Source organism: Urocitellus parryii, chromosome 2, assembly GCF_045843805.1.
Source record: "Urocitellus parryii isolate mUroPar1 chromosome 2, mUroPar1.hap1, whole genome shotgun sequence".
Lineage (NCBI taxonomy): Eukaryota > Metazoa > Chordata > Mammalia > Rodentia > Sciuridae > Urocitellus > Urocitellus parryii.
In genome coordinates, this window is record NC_135532.1 from 10,106,108 (window position 1) to 10,126,666 (window position 20,559).

General features: G+C 38.5%; 1 protein-coding gene across 2 annotated transcripts in view; it reads left to right on the top strand.

Annotated features, from left to right (window-relative positions):
- The window catches only part of Nalcn (sodium leak channel, non-selective), a 278,563-nt gene that overhangs the window by 74,020 nt on the left and 183,984 nt on the right, over positions 1 to 20,559 (top strand). The window contains exons 7-9 of one of the 2 annotated variants that reach the window (XM_026399552.2): positions 10,264 to 10,406; positions 10,533 to 10,637; positions 17,398 to 17,484. In XM_026399552.2, the coding sequence (XP_026255337.1) occupies positions 10,264 to 10,406; positions 10,533 to 10,637; positions 17,398 to 17,484 (335 nt within the window). The remainder of the gene's footprint in view (positions 1 to 10,263; positions 10,407 to 10,532; positions 10,638 to 17,397; positions 17,485 to 20,559) is intronic. The other variant, XM_077792082.1, reaches the window with a different exon arrangement.

Here is a 20,559-nt window from a genome sequence, read left to right on the forward strand (position 1 = left end):
TGTCAATTATTTATTTCCAGGCTTGGTTGATAGCTGATTCACTAGTTCTGTCAGCCTTGCTAAAACTAAACAATAAATTCTTGCCATTATAGCTATTATGAAGTAGACTGACCTGGTCAACTTTATAGTTAACTTTTTGAGTTTTTTTTTTCCCCCTATGGCATTGGCATAATTAAACAGATCTATGAACTATTTGAATCCTAAGATAGGAGAAAGAGACAATATGAATACCTTTTTGGATATCTGATTCTAATTTTTGGATTATGATAAAATTCTTGTAACTATTAACTTCCTAACAATTATGCTAAATTCTGAGATTTTTGCCTTGATTTCCTTTGATTATAGGTCTAATAAGTCTTTAAAAATGGGTGACAAAGCTAAAACACTGTAAAGGAAACCATATTGCTGGCATGATATATTCTGCTTGCTTTTAAGAAAACTTAAAAGCTTCTGATTGATAGTTAGTCAGTGCTTTACAGGGGGATCATTGTCCTTGGGACATCCATGGGACACTGAGGCCATGGGTGATGTGTGGGCTGATCCAATGGCATAAGGACAGTTGATTTGAACGTTTGGAAAGGCAGCTGACAGCCAGTTGTGGTGAAGTGTAGATTTTCATCAGTCATCTCATGGAAAATAAATTTCTGCAAAGCTCTTTTGATCTGAAATTGCTACTCATCAAAGGCAGAGGGGTAAGAAGGCAGAGAGTATCTGGCATGACTTCTTTGCTACCTTTACTCACCTGGAAATTGTCCAGCACCAGAGGCAGGAAATATTTCTGTTGGCATGTGTGCCTAGCGTCCTTGGAAAGGCTCTAACTTAATACCTAAGCTTTCCTGCCAATGTCAGCATCCAGCCTGGCCAGCACTTCTGTTCCATTTGTGAATACTACGGTTAAAGACTTCACCTCTGCTTTTCTAGAATTATTTTCTAGTCACATCTTGGAAGTTTAGAATTTTTCTAAGCTTGAAGAAATGTATTTTAACTAAGAATCTTTTTTACTTATAAAAAAGTTTGATTTAGAAAATATAAGGTAAACATGTATTTTATTGCAAAATGATAGTTTTAAGGTGATTTAGCAATTTCACCAATGGGGCAAAGTTGTGCACAAAGAACACTTGCCTATTAAAAAAAAAAAGTCTCAACTAAAAGGTAGTTCAGAAACGTAAGGTTTATAAAACATATTTTAAAGTGTTTAGAAGAAAATAAGTTATTTTGTGTTTGTTCTATGCTCTGAAATGGCAATTAAAAATGTTTTCTTGTTTTGCTTCATCTTGCTTTATCATTTTGATGGCCAGGAACAGGTCTCAGGCTGACTGGGTACAGTTCATCAGTTGAACATGTGGCCAAGTTGTGGTAAAGATGCTTATAGTGAAAAGGTTGCCTCAGTCTATCATCAGGTTACACCACAGGAAAAACACTTAGGAATTATTTTGGGAATATATTCTAGTTAAATTGAACATGATTTAAAAAAATAGAAAATGTTGCTCATAGATTTTATGTATTCGAATAAATTATTCATTAGGATAATGAGAAATATGATGTCATCCCAGGTCATTTAATTCCAGTTGGTATACCCTGCAGCCAGTCTCTACATTGTAGGGTGGCCTTTCCTGCTAATGCTGGTCTGTTGATATTCTCATTTTATGAAGTGGAAACATTTGGCCTTCATGATAAAGGTTTATTATGCTGAATCCAGATGCCTACTTGAAAATTGTCTCACGACCAATAGGTTGACTTTAGGATAGCTACTGCAGGATAAAATTTACTATTGCCACAGATCCAACTATAGAGGTTTATGATACAAGTTCATATAAAGAAGTAAATGTTGAGGGGACACTTTGGTGGGAGAAAAATGGAACAGAAAATGAATTCCCCCCATGAGGCTGAAATCTATACAAGAGACATCAGAAAGTAACCAGAGATGACCCCAAACTTCAAGTCATAACTGAATTAAGGCAGTGGCCAAATCTGCTTTTTGCTGCTTAAACTGAACTTCTACCTACGTGTTCCCAAGCTCTTTAGCATATTTGTACTCAACAGTGTTTCATGGTCCAGACAGAACTAGATCCTGTGAACAGGGTTCAGAATTAGTCTGTTTTCTCCATGTCCATAAATATATCAAATGTCTCATTTGATTCAGAACTTAAGCCTGGAAAACTTGCAAAAAAAGTAAGTTACAGTTTTTCTTGAAATAACTCAGAATGTGGTAGTATAATTGTGTTGAAATAAGTTTTGTATCACTTATTCAAAACATGAACATTTTCTTTTTAAAATTTAATAAATGTATTTTTTTCCAGTGCTGAGGATCAGACCCAAGGCCTCACGTGATAGGCAAGTGCTCTCCCACTGAGCTGCACCCTGGCTCCCCTCATTAATACACTTCTAATGGTTCATTCTGCAAATGAAAACTTCTCTCTCCTAGGATACATGCGGGTGAACAGGAATCTTTTTAAATTGCAGAAGTTTAAAGAAGATAAGTTTTTTCTTCTAAGATAGTTGTTGAGATAACACACTGATAAATAGTAGCATAATGGTACATTTTCAGTTGTCACAGTGTAGGGGCTGGGCGAGCTGTTGGAATCTTGTCCTGGGTAGAGGTCAAGGATGCTGCCACCTACATATACTGCAGTGCATGGGACACATCTGCATGATAAGGATCATCTATCCCCAAATGTCACTAATGCTAGAGTTGCAGAGCCCTGCATTAGAGCATCCACTGGATAAGTCAGATATACTCCTTGAATGAGCAGATTTTTTTGCTATCAACACTTTGGCATTTAAACAATCTGACACTAAATTTAAATGGACACTACAACTTACCTTTTGGTGGCCTCAGTGAATTCTCCTTTAAAATATTTAGTGCTGGGGGTTTGCTTTGTTTTGTTTTTGGTTTTGTTTTTTGTTTTCTCTATTGGTTCTGCAGTTCAATAAAAAGATTGCATTATGAATTGGTTCTAGAGTTTAAAAATAGACTTTACTAGAATAATACAGATTGTATACATACAAACCTAAGAAAACAAATGAAAGCTAAATACACCACTGCCCTACCCCCATATTAATAGATGGCATTTTTTATTATATAATTTTTATACTTTTATTTTTTATTTATTTACTTTTATATGGTGCTGAGGATTGAACCCAGGGCCTGGAAAGTGTGAGGTGAGAGCTCTACCACTGAGCAACATCCTCAGCCCCTAGACTGCATTTTTAATAATAGTGTTGGACAAATGTCAAGGCCATCACACAGGTTCTTTTATTTGACCAGGACTGGATACTTAGTGATCACTACTGCAACTGAGGAAACAAGCAGTCCTTGAGTTTAGGATTGGGGTTGTGTGTACCATAGTTAAGCCACCCGTTAAGAGTTTTGGCATCCACTCAACTCCCAGTTGAGTGGGATGCCAAAACTGAAATTTGAAAGATGCAAAGTCAATCAGCTTGTTTCTGAAAAGGGTCAGACCTGGCCAGAGTCAATTGGAGGAACAGAAAGAACAACTTAGAAAAGGCTGAGGGAAGCCAAAACTCTTGAGTGACAAGAAGATTGTCATTTTGCCCTCACCAGGTGACGTTCTGTTCCCAGGTGGAACATAATGTAGAAAATGAAGCCAGACAACCAGGTCAGTTTCACAAGTGTGCATCAGGTTGGTAGGGTTAACAACCAGGTAAGAAAAGATGTATCCAGAGTGAGATGACCCTAGTGGAGGGAAGATGACCACTCGAAGGTGCTACAGGGGCTGATTCTGCGGATCTGCAACTTGTGGTACTTCACAAGGCTGGGAGCAGGTTCCTAAAGGGACTGAGGCCTGGCCAGCAGGCTCTGGAGGGGGCCTGTGCCTGAGTGGTGACTGGTTGCTTCAGGGGCGTGTGTGTTCCATATTGCTATGAGGTTAAGATTCATTGAGGGGGTCAGAAGGCATGGTCCTCACATGAGCCTCTGGTCCTGTTTAGGAACTTGGAGTGTGGGGGTGAAGGTTGTTTTTCAGAATAAGGCCTTGTATGCTTATTCATACTTATTCAATTATCTCAAACCTATATTATTATCCCCAAGCACCAAAATTCCTTCACAATAGATGAGTTTTACCATGGAATTACTTTGTTTTCTATTGATATCACAAAACACCTAAAGCAGAGTACTTAAAAAGATAAAGTTTATTTAATTTAATATTTTGGAGGCTCAAAGTCCAAGATGGGGCATCTTCATCTTGTCAGCCTCCTGTGATGTTGCCCTTGGCCACATCACAACATGCTGGGTGGCATTATGGAGGCAGCAGTGCAAAAGGGAAAGGTCACGTGGGGACCCCAGAAGCGAGAGCAACAGAGGTCAGCTCACTCTTTCTATAGCCACCCACACCCTTAGGAACTCAGAGTGGTTCCACAAGAACTGTATGAATCCCTCCTGGGCCCCTGGCCTCATGACCTGCAGGAGCCTCAGCTCTTAAAGGTCTCACCACTTCTTAACATATTATCCCCTTAAGGGATAAACTACATGCAAACCAGTGACCACTATTAGAACAGAAGCAGTTACTTTATATTTGGAGAGGGTTTAGTGGGGACTACAGGTTTGTAGGTTGTTGTTTTTTTTTAAATCAGTTATCTGCCCCTGTCACTTTAGGTTAGAAAGACTTAGTGTGATTATATAAAACTATGACTAGAAGAAACAAATGGGAATATTACCATGCTCACGTTTTTCATGGGGAAAAAATAGTCCTCAGAAGACAATGAAGCAACAAATATAATATTAACACTGAAAATCCAAATAACCTAATTAATAAATGGGCAAAGGAACCAAACAGACACTTTTCAAAGGAAGAAATAGAAATGGTCAACAAAAATGAAAAAAACTCAATATCTCTAGAAATTAAAGAAATGCAAATTAAAATTACACTGAGATCTCACATCATTCCAGAATGGCAATTTTGAAGAATACAAGTAATAATAAATGTTGGCGAGGATTTGGGGAGGAGGGTACACGCATACATTACTGAAGGGACTGAAAATTGGTGCAACTACTCTAGAAAATAGTTTGAAGTTTTCTCAAAAAAATTAGGAATGGAACCACCATTTGACCCAGCTAATCAACTCTTTGGTATATATCCAAAACATTTAGAATCAGCATACCACAGTGCCACAGCAATATCAATATTCATAGCAGCACAGTTCACAATAGCCGAGCTAGGGAGCCCACACAGATGTCCTTCAACAGATGAATGGATAAAGAAAAAGTTTATATATATATATATATATATATAGATAGATAGATATATAGATAGATATAGAGATATAGAGATATAGATATAGATATATAGATATATAGATATACATATAGATACAGATAGGCAGTGGAGAATGAGGCAACCCTAAAGAAGAATGACTTTGTTTTTTGCCAGTAAATGAATGGACTGGAAACTATTATGTTAAGTAAAATAAGCCCAAAATTTCGAAAGTCAAATGTTTTCTCTGATACACAAAAGCTAATCTAAAATAAAGATGGGGGGTGATAAAAAATAAAAGATCAATGGAGTAGACAAAAGGGAATGAAGGGGAGACAGGAGGGATGGGATAGGAAAGACAGTGGAATAGTCTGACCTCACTTTGCTGTGTACATACATGAATAAACCACAGTGGATCTCACCATCATGTATTTAACAAAAATACCATAAGTAAATGGCAGAAAGATCAGTAGAGGAGAGTGAAAGGAACAGGGGGAGGGAGGAGGGGACGTGCTAGGGACTGAACTAAAACAAATTATATTCCATGCCTTTACAATTTTGTCAAAATGAATCCTATTGTTGTGTATAACTAAAAAGAACCATTTAACAAAAAGAGTTCATGAACTATTTTCTCATTGTCCCTCTGTATGTAAGTTGTTTTGATCCTCCACATTCTACTGATAATTTTTCTTTAGTTTCTAAGGTTACTGTGATGCCACAGAGTATACTTTTCTTTGTATTAGTTCTGCTTGGAGTTCACTGAAATTCTATATCTCCAATGGATATATATTTAACTGTTTTCAAAAAGAAATCAAAACAGATGTGAATGTAACTTCATCCAAGCTAAAACATATCCTCTACTCTCTTTCAGTGTAGCAAGTCCTAAGGTTAGTATTTATCTTCTACATGTCGATGACTGTTCTTCAGTAATGAACTGAGGGCACCAATGGAAGAGATCAGAGAGAATGAATGAAATTCAGAGAAATGATGAACTGTTGCAATTGTGATTTTAATTCTTTTTTTTAAAAAAATCTCCCCTTCACTCTTTTTTTTAATTTTTTTTTAGTTATAGGTGGCACAATATCTATATTTTATTATTATTTTATTTTTATGTGGTGATGGGGATCGAATCCAGTGCCTCATGCATGCTAGGCAAGCACTCTTCCACTGAGCCACAGCTCCAGCCCCATGATTTTATTTCTTACCTAACTTTAATTTGCACCTGGAGAGCTTGGGGTCTAGAAAAAGGGTGCTATTCCAAGATGCCTCTGAGTATTTTTGGAATAGGCCTCATTGTTTTCTAATAAGGAAAGGCGTTATACCGCTGGGTGCTATTGTAGAAGCATTCTTCATTTGACAAAATGTGGACTCTTGTCTAGAAATTTTAGATCCATAATTAAAATAGACCAATAACATTCTGGAGTATACTTAGAAAATATATTTTCTATGTATTGATGTGTTTTCTAGACATTTACCATATTGGTCCAACAACAGAGGAAGGAAGAGTTTCCTGTTGTAGCACAGAATTTAAGGTTGACAGTGCATGTGTACCTGTATATAAGAGATTTTTAGAAATTGGGAAAATCACTTATTTATAAAATAGTTTCATTTGCTGCCAAATTAGCTTTGTAATACTCACATTGTGGAAAAATTGATTTTTTTTAGAACACAAATGTTTGTGCTTAAGGCTATGTGTTCATTGTTTAACTTATTGAAGTTCTTGAGTATTTCTCAATGCCTAGAACGGAAGTGAGAGATACAAGCCTAATTTTAGAGTGCTCATTCTACGGAGGTGACAATTCTGTGCAATGCATGACTTGACACAGGGGAGCACAGAGTCTCTAGAAGTGCTGAGGACTGTCACCTTATGTGGCCTGACAGCAAAGGACTTCAGCCCCTTGAACAGCGGAGGAGGTGTCTGCTGAGAGGGAGGCAGGGAAGCAGCGTGGAGCAGGCAGAGGGCAGGATGTGCCCGGCACAGTCAACAGCTAGCTTCTTTCTCAGGGTTGGCCCCTTGCCACAGAAAATGAGAGGATAATGCATCTGATTTTTGTCCATTTAAACACTGGTCAACCACTGGAAAATCCTTTCAGAAGTGATTTTCTTTTTCTATGTTTTGCAAAGCCAGGAGCAGAAAACTGATATGGACAGTCCCTCTGGCTCAGTTTCCTCTGTCCATCCTCAAGGCCTGCTTGTTACCTGGTGCAGTTCATGAGGCCAGGAAATGTTTCCTTCAGAAGTCACCATTTTCTGGCACAGTGTCCTGGCCATATTCCCACAAATGCCGTGTCTCTTTCTGCCAACACACTCTGCTCATCCCACCGCACTGTGGATTTCTACTTCTCCCCCAACCCCCTTTTTTTCTTTTTTGTCCAAAAATGGACAATGGAGTTAAATCTTGACAATCACACATTGCACATACTGTTTTTGCCATAATTTCAAATAACATCTTCCCTGTAGGTGTAATAAGGAGAAATCTGGGGAGGGAAGAGGAGAATAACTTCCAATGCTGTTCTCAGGTTTACACTTATATTAACAATTCCTATAATTCACCAGAAAATGGTCAATTGGCAAAGCTATTAAACTTTAATGGTGGTTCATAATGGATTTCAGCTGCCACTTTTCTGTTTTCATTCAAGAACTCGAAGGAAATAAGGGACAGCAATTATTTGTTTTATGTTAAAATGGTCCTTTATATTCAGCCCACAGAAGCAAGGGGTGCTCACTGTTGGTACACATGATCATTCATGGAAACAGTTTCTTTTCTGTTTGCTGTTGGCATCTTCTTTCTTGTCTGTCCTTCTCTCCCAAACTTTGAAAAGTCATCTTTCTTTCAAGAGTGTATTGATGTGCTCTAAACTTGGCCATATTCATTCATTCAGATTAATAACCAGAGAAAATGATCTCTTCTTAAAGGTGCAGTCTCAAGCAAGATAAAGTACAAAGAGCATGATTAAAAAAATGTTTAAATAGGTAACCAGATGAGTGGGTTCAGTTACGGGTCCTACCACTTTCTAGCCTGTGCACCTTCATGAACCAGGGACTTTCACTTTGCATTTCTGTAGAACGTGATGGGTAATATGTGCCCTCATCTGCACCTGCCTCCTACCTGATGAGATAGAGATTTTTCTTAGGATACAAATGTAAGCTGTCAAATGCCAGTTGTTAGGGCAGTGATTCACCAATATTCAAAATGGGATTCTTGAAGTGAGAGTCGATAGAACTCGTGTTCTCACTTAGGTGTGGAAGCTGAGAGGTTGGTCTCATGGGAGTAGAAAGCAGAACAGTGTTTACCAAGCCTGGGAAGACGTGGAGGAAGGTGCACAGAGAGAGGACAGGTTGCTTCGGCACAGTAGGATGTGTACAGTTGACAACAATTAATTGTATATTTCAAAGTAACTAATAGAGAGGATTTTGAATATTTCACAAAATAACACAAAAACTAATAACTCTGCGGTGATGGATGTGTCTGTTGCCCTGATCTGAATCTTACACATTGCTTGAATATATTGAAATGTCACACTGTACCCCATACATATGTATAAGTACTGTGTGTCAATGAAAAATAAAAATATGTAAAGAACACAAAGGAAAAACAGAGAGGCAGTTGCTATAGGATGTTCTGTAAAGAGCATCTTAACACACATTAATACATATTAGGCAGTCACCAAATAGGGCCGTGCTTTCCTTCTTTCCCTTATCTTTTCTTCCAAGCCTCCTGCTTTCTCACTGTCTGCATTCATAGCAACTTTGCTGTGCTCCACATGATTGGATTTTCCTCCATGCTCATGCTAATGTGTGCACAGGCTCAGAAACAGGGATGTCCACTGAGCCATAGTAACCCCCTCCTTGGTTTGGACATTTGCTCTAGTGCACATTCTGGTTGTGCGTTTCCATGGGATCAGAATGTGCATGGGTGGGCACTGGCTTATCTTCTATAATAACTTAACTCATTTGTTTCAGTAGAATTTATCAATGTCATATGCTTGCCAGTTTTATGAATAACATATATTATTAGTCTTATAACCAACCTTAAGTAGGTAATATATTTTACTTACATGGTAAACACAAATTTCCTCTTTTATAATAATAAAAGTAATGATATCTGAAATGCCTTAAGCACTCACCTTATACCAAAACCTTGCACAAATTCAGTAATTTATTCCTCACAGACTAGAAGTTATGTGCACAAAGGATGTGAGGCAGTCTGTATCTTGTTGAGATGTGTAGAACCTTGTTCCAGAAAGACTGGGCTAGTTCTACTTCCCTAGTCATTCATTGTCTGTACAACCTTGAACAAGTTCCTTAGTCTTTACAAGCTTTTGTTTGTCTACTTATAAAATATCTCATGGTGTTTTGAGGAAAAAACACGTTTTTTTTTTCCCTAAATGGTGTTTTATGTTCTCTTAAACAATATCCAAAAATCTATCTATGCATTTTAAAATTTCTTTGCATTATCAGGAATATTTTCAGTGAGACAATTGTCCCCTCAAGTATGAGACACTTTTGATGATTTACCTTTTGGTGTTCAGTAAACATCATGGAATCTGAACACGAGTTCCTTCAGAGTACTATCAGCATCCTGAGATACTTTAGTCTCCCATGACAAAGTGATTTCAAATGCAACCCAATTCTCAGATTTATTTCATTTTGGTTAAAACTTTGGTGGGTGATTTTCAACACACTGAAAGTGCTAAACTCAAGTGGAAGGCTTCAATGCTGCACATTTTGTTGTTGTTGTTCTTATCTATACTTGGTTGGAATATTTGTTTCCTTTTCCCTTTTATTAGATGCATTTAACAGCTAGAGACATAATACAAAATTATTTTTCTCACTGAAGACATCGGAATTCCTCTGGCTTGATGTCAGAAACAACTTTAGCAGAATTCTAAGCAAGGGAACGATGAAATGTCACATGCAGTTTTAATCTGTGTGGAAAAGCTTCTGTCACTGAGAAATGAGCATGGATAAATATTGATTGTTTCTCTGAAAACGTTTTTCTATTTCAAAAGTCAATGGTACCTCGATGTGCTCTTCTGTCTCCTGACAGGCACCAGCATCTTCACGGTCTATGAGGCTGCCTCTCAGGAGGGCTGGGTGTTCCTCATGTACAGAGCCATCGACAGCTTCCCCCGCTGGCGTTCCTACTTCTATTTCATCACCCTGATTTTCTTCCTTGCCTGGCTTGTTAAGGTACTGGAACAAATCGTACTAATAAAGTCCCCGCGTTGGGCAGGTTCTGTAAGCCTTCTGCGTTTGGTGGGCAGCTGCCCCCTCATTCCCAGTGTTGGGTAAACATGGCTTGTCATTTTCTTGCAGAATGTCTTTATCGCCGTCATCATTGAAACATTTGCAGAAATCAGAGTTCAGTTTCAGCAAATGTGGGGATCAAGAAGCAGCACGACCTCCACAGCCACCACACAGGTATGGGATCAGCACGAGGATGTCACTACCCACTGAGACAGGGGCAGAGCCCGTCCTCATCAGTGGAACAAGAGCAAGGTGTGATGGGCTTGAACAATCAGGCACAGTTAGGAAGCTGTTCGAAAACACAGGTGCAGGACCCAAACCCAACAATCGAGTCTGACTTTCTCAGGGATGTTATGATGATGCTTATATATTTTTAGTAGCTCCTTGGGTGATTTACATACAAAACCCAGATTGCCAACCACATTTATTTTGGACCTTTGATTTGGTTCTGACATCACAAGTCTTCATAGGGCTTGTAGATCCAATATAGCAACTATGGAATTTCCTATTTTTATTCATGTAATTGCAAGCCTAGATAATGGCCCTTATGTACAGGATTAGAAGTTTGGGAGTGGAAAATATATTTCATTCAAAACAAACCAATCATAGTGCAATAGAGAATGGAAAAGATCCCTCACCACCAGGGCATGCCTGTGATTTTTGTGGAGTCACTATATATTTGGAAGGATTTACATAAGCACCCTGAGGAGTTGGAGATGGCCTACCATTTCCAATTAATGCAGCAGAGCAGTAAATTACATAAGAGGGCAGTTCAGCAAAATTTTTGTCATTATTTGTGTTTTCATTTTGTGTGCTTGTTTTGGTGGTGGTTAGAAAGAGGAAGGGCAGGTTTATGTCTTATGAATCTTCATAGCACAGAGAGAAAATAAAAGTTCCAGAATCAAGAATAAAATGATATAATCCCTTTAAGTGTTATTTTAATATTAAAGTTTTAAAAAATTATTATAATTCTACTCACTTTTACTAACCTATTTAGGACAAAGTATATGAAAGATTCAAGGTACAAATTTTACTTGGAAAACTTTCAGATCAAACTCATAGTTAGAATTATGTGTTTAGATGCTATTCAACATATAAACACGTAGGAAAAACCTTATAATGCTATAGCATCTTTACGATGCTGTAGAGTCTAGATTGTTCTGAGCATTCGTCACAGACAACGACAGTGGTGACATTATTCAATTTCAGCAAAAACAAAACGCAAAACTGCAAATTTCCTTGAAAGATTTTTTTCAAATGCTGTCTGGGTTTCCCACAAAGGAAAGCCTTCAGGGAATCAACCACATCCATCTCTCCTCTCTTTGCAAACTGTGAGGTGTAATAAATTTCCAAGACCTCTCTGAGGTGATAACCTCTCCAAGGGCATGCCTCCTGTCCCAGGCATTGACACCTAATGGCACATGGCACTGTGAACTCAGTACTTGAGGTGCATGCAGAGCCCCTGGAGTATGGCCTAAAATGTCTTTACTCCATATTATGTTGATCAGGTAACTCTGATGGGTAAAATCACAGCTGGAATAGTAATGTTTAGAGGTGCCTCCAAATCAGCCCATGGTATAGTAGAAAATGAAATGTGAAGACTTTGAACAAAGTTGTACAGAATTATTTCGATGCCAAATTGTACTTAATCAGGAGGCCTAAGTCTGTAATTCGGAGGAAATGCGACTAGAGGTAATCACACAGAGAACTGTGAAAAACCTTCATTAAGAAAAGCGCTGTGACTGAGGACCAGGTTGCTAAGCGACTAAACTCCTGCCAGCATCCTCTGGTGGAAGACCACTTGGGCAGCCTAGCAACAGCCTCAGGCCCCGCCCACCCTCAATCCCCTTTGCCAGAGGCCCCAGGTGCTTTTCTGTGTATGGAGGAGAGGCAGCATTTTCTGTGATTCTCTTATATTTGTAAAATCTGGCCAAACACTGTTGAGGAGTACGTTGAAAGTGGTTTAAAACACTAAATCACACATTTCTGATTCTAACAGGATAGTCTAAGGAAATAAAATAAAAGATGGCATTGTAAAGCATGTCACTTTTCAGACTTGAAATCTATTCTTGCCTTTCCCTAGTATGTGAGAATTTGCAGTAATTCCATATGAAGGTCTAAAGGGGTCCTGGGCATGATGGACTTGTTAATGTTTCAAACAATGTAGGCTTCCCATGACAGCCATCCGTGTGTGTAGAAACACACACACACACACACACACACACACACACAGTCATAGGACAAAACCATGGTGTCCTGACATCTTAAGCAGCTGGCTCTGATATGGACCATTTAGAGGCAAAAGGGAATCAATGAAGAGGATTTTTCTCTAAAATAGCAAAGTAACATCTTTCAATTGAATGACTGCCACCAAATACTCTTAAGTCATAGCATAGACCAACTACAGAAAAGTAATGCTGAAGGACTTATGGAGACGGTAACATAGTAAGTGTCAAGGAAGAAGGAAATGGTGTAGAAATGATCAGATAGGTAATCCTGAGTCAGCCTGAATGTGAGGGGGCTTGTGAGTTTCATACCTGGATAGTTCTTAGCCATGGGTGACTGTGGCCATGTGCCCAGTGATGGACAGACTCCGGGGACTCGTGATAGTCCACACAGAGCTACTCCTACCCAGTGTTGAGGTGGAAGAAGTCTTGGGCGAAGCATCTCTTTAATGCAGACCTTTATCCCAATGTCCTCTGACCCACACTGGCTCATGATAAAGAGGAGTCTATCCCAATTGTTCCAGAACAGCAGCAAAAGAGCTGCTAAGCCTTAGTGCCACCCCAGACTGCTTTTTCTGTTATAGGTAGTGACAGGGACTCAAGCAGTCTTCAGGCAGCCAGCACACACCTTACATTTGCAAATGTTAGGTCCAATGGGGATTCTTTTGGGGCTTGGTAAATAAACATTCTGCTTCTATAAAGAGAGTAATAACTTCTGGGTCTGTTATAATCTCTGAACACTCTCACTGACACAAGTTTTTTGAATTGATAATCCCTAATTAAGCTAGAAGATGGATAAGAATAGGGTTGGTACAGAATTAAAGGGCACTTCTAAGTTTTTCTTCCTTTGGAATCCCATCAACAGTCTTAGAACATGCCCATAGCAATTTTGCAGTGCAATGCTCAGTAAAAAGGCAGAAAACATAAATGAAAAGATGCATGATCAAACATGGAAAGAATTCTCACCTCCCCAAAAAACACTGTGCATAACTTGATGCTCAAAGATGGTACATTAGAAAAATGTGTTTACTGTAGTACAAGACCATAGGTTTCCACGTGAATGTACATCCTTAAAATATGAGAAAGCAATACACTAAGTGTAGTCAGGGAAGGGCTCTCCTGGCAACCAGGAGTTCTGTCCAGTAAGAGGCCACAGGGATGGACCCCTGCACCATTACGGGAAGTCATGTGGAGATCAGATTTAAGGAGGCTGTTGCAGGATTTATTATTGAATAAAGAAATCAAGCCAGGTATCCCCTGTCATTATTTGTGTTTTGGTGACGATTACCTGTTTTTAAAAATGATTGATTTTGAAAGAATCCAAGCAGCATAAAATTTCAAAATGCATTGTAGACTTTCTCCACAATGCTCTGCCCATGAGTGGGCGGTGTCTTAGGTTTGGGATTTTAATTCAGTTCCTAGCTGTTCCCTGGGCCACCAGGGTTCCTTCTCTCACAATAAGATGAGAGTAATGATGATATTTTGCCTGTAAAAACAATTCCAGAAGCATTCTTACTTTGCCTGAGAAAACAATTCCAGAAGCATTCTTACTTTGTAAATCAAGTGACGCACTATAAAACTCTAACAGAGGCAAAAGGACACCCCTGTGAGAATTGTCCAGGCTGACGTCTTCCTGGTTTCCACATGATTATACGAAAGGGAAAGGGCCATGGAAATCCATATCTGTAATGATTGGTGCCATTCCACCAAGTCACACTGTCGTATTACAAGCACTAATAGATACTGAGGGCAGCTCCAGGCACGGTGCAATGACTTTACAGACCAAGGTATTTAATCTTCACAATAACATTGTAAAGTGCATTCTGCTATTGTTACCACTTTGCAGATTAAAAAGTGACAGGGATTAGAAAGTTAATTAGTTTGCCCAACATTACATAATGGGCGACTGGTAGACCTGGGACTTCAGCCAGGCTACTGAGCTCTCAGAGCCTTCATTTGACTCACTACAAGATCTGACCTCCTTTTAATTTAGCCATTGGAAGCCCTAGTGTCAACATGCTGTCTTCATTCTGGCCCCAAGCTAACTTCTCCTAACTGTTGGCTCAGAGGGACATTCTCATGCATAGTCAGTGAGAATGTGCATTGGAACATCTTTTCTAGGAAACTGTTGGGCAATATGTATCAGAAGCCTTAAGGATGTATATATGATTTGACCAAGACATTTCACTTCTAGGAATTTGTCCTATGAAGAATTTTGTACAAAGTCCAAGATTTATATTTAAGGTTGTTTATGGAGGCATTTTGGTAAATGAAAAGATTCTGAATGTCTAACAATAAAGTTGTCAATTATAAATTATGATATTGAAATAAATTATGATATTAAAATGATTGAAGTTTATTGACATGAAGGTCTGCTGAAAGCAAATTAATACAAAAGGAAAAGGATTGTGTGTTTGTAGTCATGTGGCATATGGCAAGCCTCCATTCCCAAATTTACCTCATAGATTAAAATGGCTGTTGTAGCTCTAACCTTGACATATATATTCCAGAGAGCAAGAATGAGAAATATAAGAGAAAAAGAAGGTTTCTGCTTAATGCTTATAGGCCAATATGTTGTTAAATGGTCAAGATCAACTTCCAAAAATAGACAAGAAATAATCTTTTTTTTCCTCCTAGAGGCTTAGTGTACCCATGAAAATTCTGACATTGGAAAACAGGGATAACAGAGAGGGACAGTTGGTAGCTCTCACCACGTTCCCGCTAAGGACTGGAGTCTCTAAGAATTCCTGGCTTCTGCTAACTAACCCAAGTTCTCTCAAAAATCTTCTGTTGTTACTACATGTTACTTTATAATTGAGGGACTAGAGAGAAATTGAACATGTTTTCATTTTTTTTTTTTTTTTTACTTTTTATTTCATACAAAGGAATGACCTTGACAGAACTCTTGTACTAACAATTAAATTGACTCATTTGATTTTGGTCTGCTGGAAAAATAATTTAACAAAGAAAATTAGTCTTTGACTGATCAAAGCAAATATAAGCCCCAGGGAGGCTTTGTAGTGTGATAAGACAGTATGGAATGTGTCCTCCAAACAGAGGGCTCTTAGCCAGTGACTGACAAGTGGGCTTTGTCTTTGGTCCTTAAAAGGAGAATCCCAGGATTCCGACAGGAACTTTAAAAGGCATCTTGACAGGTTGGCTTTCCACCCATGTAGTATTCTCAGAAGGAGCCTACTCAGGAAGGATGTGCTTGATTCTACCGCCAAGAACAGCTTTTAAAATGCATCTATTCTTAGTTGCTCTCATTATATCAAAGAAAATCTGTATTTGGGGTAAAAATGGGAGTTCATAACTCACTTGAAACTAATGTTTGAAATATGTCAAGAGCTTTGTAAGGTTTTGAACAACCAATTAAAAAAAAAGAAAATAAAAAAAAATGCATCTAAAAGGGAAAGTGAGCACTGTAAATGGACAGCGGAGATAAACAATCTGCAGTGGCATCTCTAGTCAAAGAGGCTGTGTGTAAAAATGGACCTTGATTTTGTCCTTTAAAAACCACATGTTCAGCCTGTGAATTTGGGCTTCACTTCTTATACAGAGGATGAGTATAGTTTCTGCAAATGATCTGCGATTCCTGCTGCTAGGAGTTTGAAATTATGATGATAAATCTTAGGTAATGTCCCTTGCATCATCTCATACAGATTTCCATCAACAATTACCCTTTCAACACAAGGTCAGACTAACAGGAAGACATAAATAAGGGTGGCAAAGGAAACTGTATGTGTACCAAACAGTGACCTCAGGCAGGAATGAAACAGTGAATGTTTAGAGTTAAGTTTCTTTTAGGAAAACAAAACTTTGCAATTACACCCTGTCCTGTTACCAGCACTCCTCCTGCCACACAGGCCTAGGGAACTGGGGATACAGTTTGTCAGTGGGAAAATATTTACAAGTGAGGAATGTCTCCCAGCTGGGTGTAATATTGATGGATAAGTAAAGGTTGAGATAGTGGAATATGCAGTAAGATATTCAGTCAAGTGAGTGAATTTCAGAATTTAGTAGGTATGAGTAGCCAGAATTTCAATTACTTACATCTTCTAAGCCAAAGACATTATGTATGCCCTTCATAAATATGCACCTGAAGTTTCTATTGAGCAAATTAGTTATGGCTTAGTTAAAATATTTGCACAAAGTCAACCAAATGACATGCTAGTTTGCTACCATTAAAATGACCCCAGTCTCTTTCCCTATGCTACATGCATGCTTCTGATATGATCTACCATGAGGATCTTTAATTATCCCAGTAAGAAGTGTCCACTAAAGATAAAAATCTACCACCTATGGTAAAAAGCATGACATTACACATCATGCCTTAGAATTCTAGCTTGCATTTTCCTCAAGATCTAATGAATAGTCATCAATAGAATGGGGATAAAAATATTTATCAAAGCATTTCTCAGGTGAAGAATAGTATTTGAGCAATTAGACACAATGCCTAGGTGAGGTAGAAATGGCCTGAAAAGTAACACATGCTCCATAAAAGGAAGTGATTATCTTGCTCTTGTTATTATCATTATTCACCTAAGTCTTCAGCTTTAAAATGAACATAATTGAAGTGAATCATTTTCTAAATATAAACCTATAAGAACACACATTTCCGATGACATAAACTGTGCAGAAAGTGGGAGACAGAGTTCTTAGTGTTCCATGTTAAGTGTCTCTGACTCACCTCCCTCTTTGTCTTGAAGATGTTCCACGAAGATGCTGCTGGTGGTTGGCAGCTGGTAGCTGTGGATGTCAACAAGCCCCAGGGACGTGCCCCAGCCTGCCTTCAGGTACAGTACAATGCCATTAAAAAAAATCACTCAGTGAAGATGTTTGACTTTTTATACAAAGAAATCCAAGCTCTATATTTGCCCAGATTTATGGCCTAGTAGTGGGGGACAGTGCTTCACTCCACCCTGTATTCCCAGGACCTGACATCTTCTAGATACACAGGAGGCAGTTGTGAGTTTGACTTTCTTAGATTCCACCTGTAAGTAAGCTCCTTTAGTATTGGTCATCCTGTGGCTCATTTCAATTAGCACAGTGTCCTCTAGGTTCATCCACACTGTTGAAAATGACAAAATTTACTTCTTTTCCATGGCTGAATGATATTCCATGTGGTGTATATACCACATCTTTTTATCCTTTATGAAATACATAATAAATCATTGTAAATTAGAGTCACCTACTGCATTCTAGAATGCTAGAAATTCTTTTCTGCTATCTAATTATATATTTGCAACTCATGATACAACCACCATTTATACCTCTTTACTACTATCCTTCCTACCCTCTAATGAACACTATTCTACTCTTTACTTCTATGCAGTCTACATTTTTTTAGCTTTCACATATGAAAGAAATAATATGCTACTATTCTTCCATGCCTTACTTATTTCACTTAACATTATGTCCTGCAGTTCCATCCACGTTACCATAAATGACAGGATTTCATTTTTTTGTGTGTGACTGAGTAATATTCCATTCTGTATCTTGGCTATTGTGAATACTGCTGCTGTAAACAGGGGAGTACCAGTATTTCTGATATATGGCTTTCATTCCCTTTAGATAGAAATGCTGTGGTGGGACGACATAATCAGGCGGCAGTTCCATTTTTAATATTCTGTGGAATCTTCTCCATGTTTTCTGCAATGTCTGTATCAATTTATGTTCCCACCAGTAGTGTACAAGTATCCCCTTTTATCCACCTTGTCACCAACATATATCTTTTGTAATTTTTGACAATCATCATTCTAACAAGCATGAGATGCTGTGTCATTTGGTTTTAATCTGCATTCCCTGGCAGTAGTAACGGTCAGCACCTATTCGTATACCTATTGGCAGTTCATATGTCTTCTTTGGATAAATGTCTACAGAGGTTCTTTACTCATTTTAAAAGCAGGTTATCTGTATTTTTGCTCTTTCGTTGCATGAGTTCCTTAGATATTTTGGATTTTATTCCCTTTGCAGCCCAAGATTTGCAAATATTGTCTCCTATTCTGTACCTTACCTTCCCATTTTGCTGTTGGTTACTATTTTCTATAGGTTAAAAGGATGAAGGTAGAAAGGGTAATGATTGTACATATATATTGATATATTGTCACTATTTTGTGATATCCTTTTGTCCTGTATTTGATGGTGACAACATTGCTAATATACAACTACTGCAATTACATCCACTACTATTCCTACTAATACTCAATAATAACAATAATAACAATAATAACAATGATAGCAGTAGCTGCTTTCTTAAAAAGCACTTTCACTAACATCCTTCATTAATCCATCCTCTAGTATTTACTGAATCCCTGGATGCGCTAGACACCAAGACAGACCTGAACCAGACAAGCACTATCCCTACCCTCATGGAGCTTATAGTGTGCTTGAGGGTGGGTGGAAAAAAGCATGTTGGACTGGCAATTACAAGAGCAATGCAGTTTTTGAAAAATGTAACACTAGACATTATGGGACTGTATAGTTTGGAAACCTCTGTTTTCATCTAGTAATGTTTAAACAAAGACCAAGAGAATGAAGAAAGAAGTGACTAACAAGGGGGTTCACTACAACCCTGTGATGCAGAAAGAGTGGCATGCAGATCTCATTTCCAAAGAAGAAAGTGAGTATTCAGAGGACCGAGGCAAGTCTCTTGAAGTTATACCTCCATCAAATGAAGAACGCCAGACTAGCTAGATCTTCTGGTTCCCGGTCTCTTGTTTTATCCAAAAGAAGAAACATGCAGAAGATCACAGGTTTGTGATAGAAATAAACTATCAGAGCTACTTCAAGTACCAAATCAGAGTCACAGGGGACCCAAAATCTACTCAATGCTTGTGAATTGATACCTTGAGGTTGCAATCCAGAATTAGAAGGCAAGTCAGCCTCCGTGTCAGGATGATTTGAAAATGGAAAGGGACAGATAGTGATGGAAACACAGAGCAAGGACACAGTGAAAGGAACGTGGGTGCCATGGTTCAGATGTTGGGCTTGTGTGGAGCTTCAGCCTTGGAGAGACTGTGCATGGGGCATGCTGTGAACAGAGCAGCATATTGATGAGTTTTCTGAATGTGAGTCCCAGGGTTAGAAATAGGGAGGAAGTCAGGTGATGCTGTAGGAAGGATGATCCTTCACATCTTTGGTCCGAAAGAAAGCAGGCTTTACAGAGGAGCCCATGCTCAGGAAGAGTGTGGATGATAAATGAGATGGCCAGGGATGGGGGTCTGTTTGTGGTAGGCAGGAACTGAGAATAGAGAGCACGTTTCCAAGCCTGAACCAAAATTAATAATTAGTTAATATTAATGAAAAGAATTCAGTAAGCAATATATTTAAGAGAAAATTGTTGTGAAATGCTTGCTGGCTTCTACTAATGATGGATGTCATAAAAAATAGCAGGAAATGTGGGATGCATTGGACAAAATCGTGCATGTATAAATTTACTACAGTAAATTCCACCTTTAGGTATATCTATAAATCATCAATTAAAAATCAATAAATAAATGAGTGGAAGAAGACCAGTAGAATAGGGGATGGAGAGTAGGGAGAAGGAAGAGGAGACAGAAATGCGGAGTTGTGCTGGTACTGAAATGGAGTAACTTAAATCCCATGCATGTGTGGTTATGTCAAAATGAACCCAGCTATTACCTACAACTCTAATGCACCAAAATAAGGAAAAAAAAAATACAGAAAATCTGTCATCTGAAGCATCCACTCACAGTTGTGGGCTCTAGTAACAGCTCACCCCTAAGGACAAACAGTGGCACATGCTCTTCCTTTTATCTTTAAACCAAGCAAAATGTGACAATGTTCTCATTATTAAACGTTGACTCTAGAAAACCAAAACGGAAAGAGCTTCCCTTCCAACCTGTCCC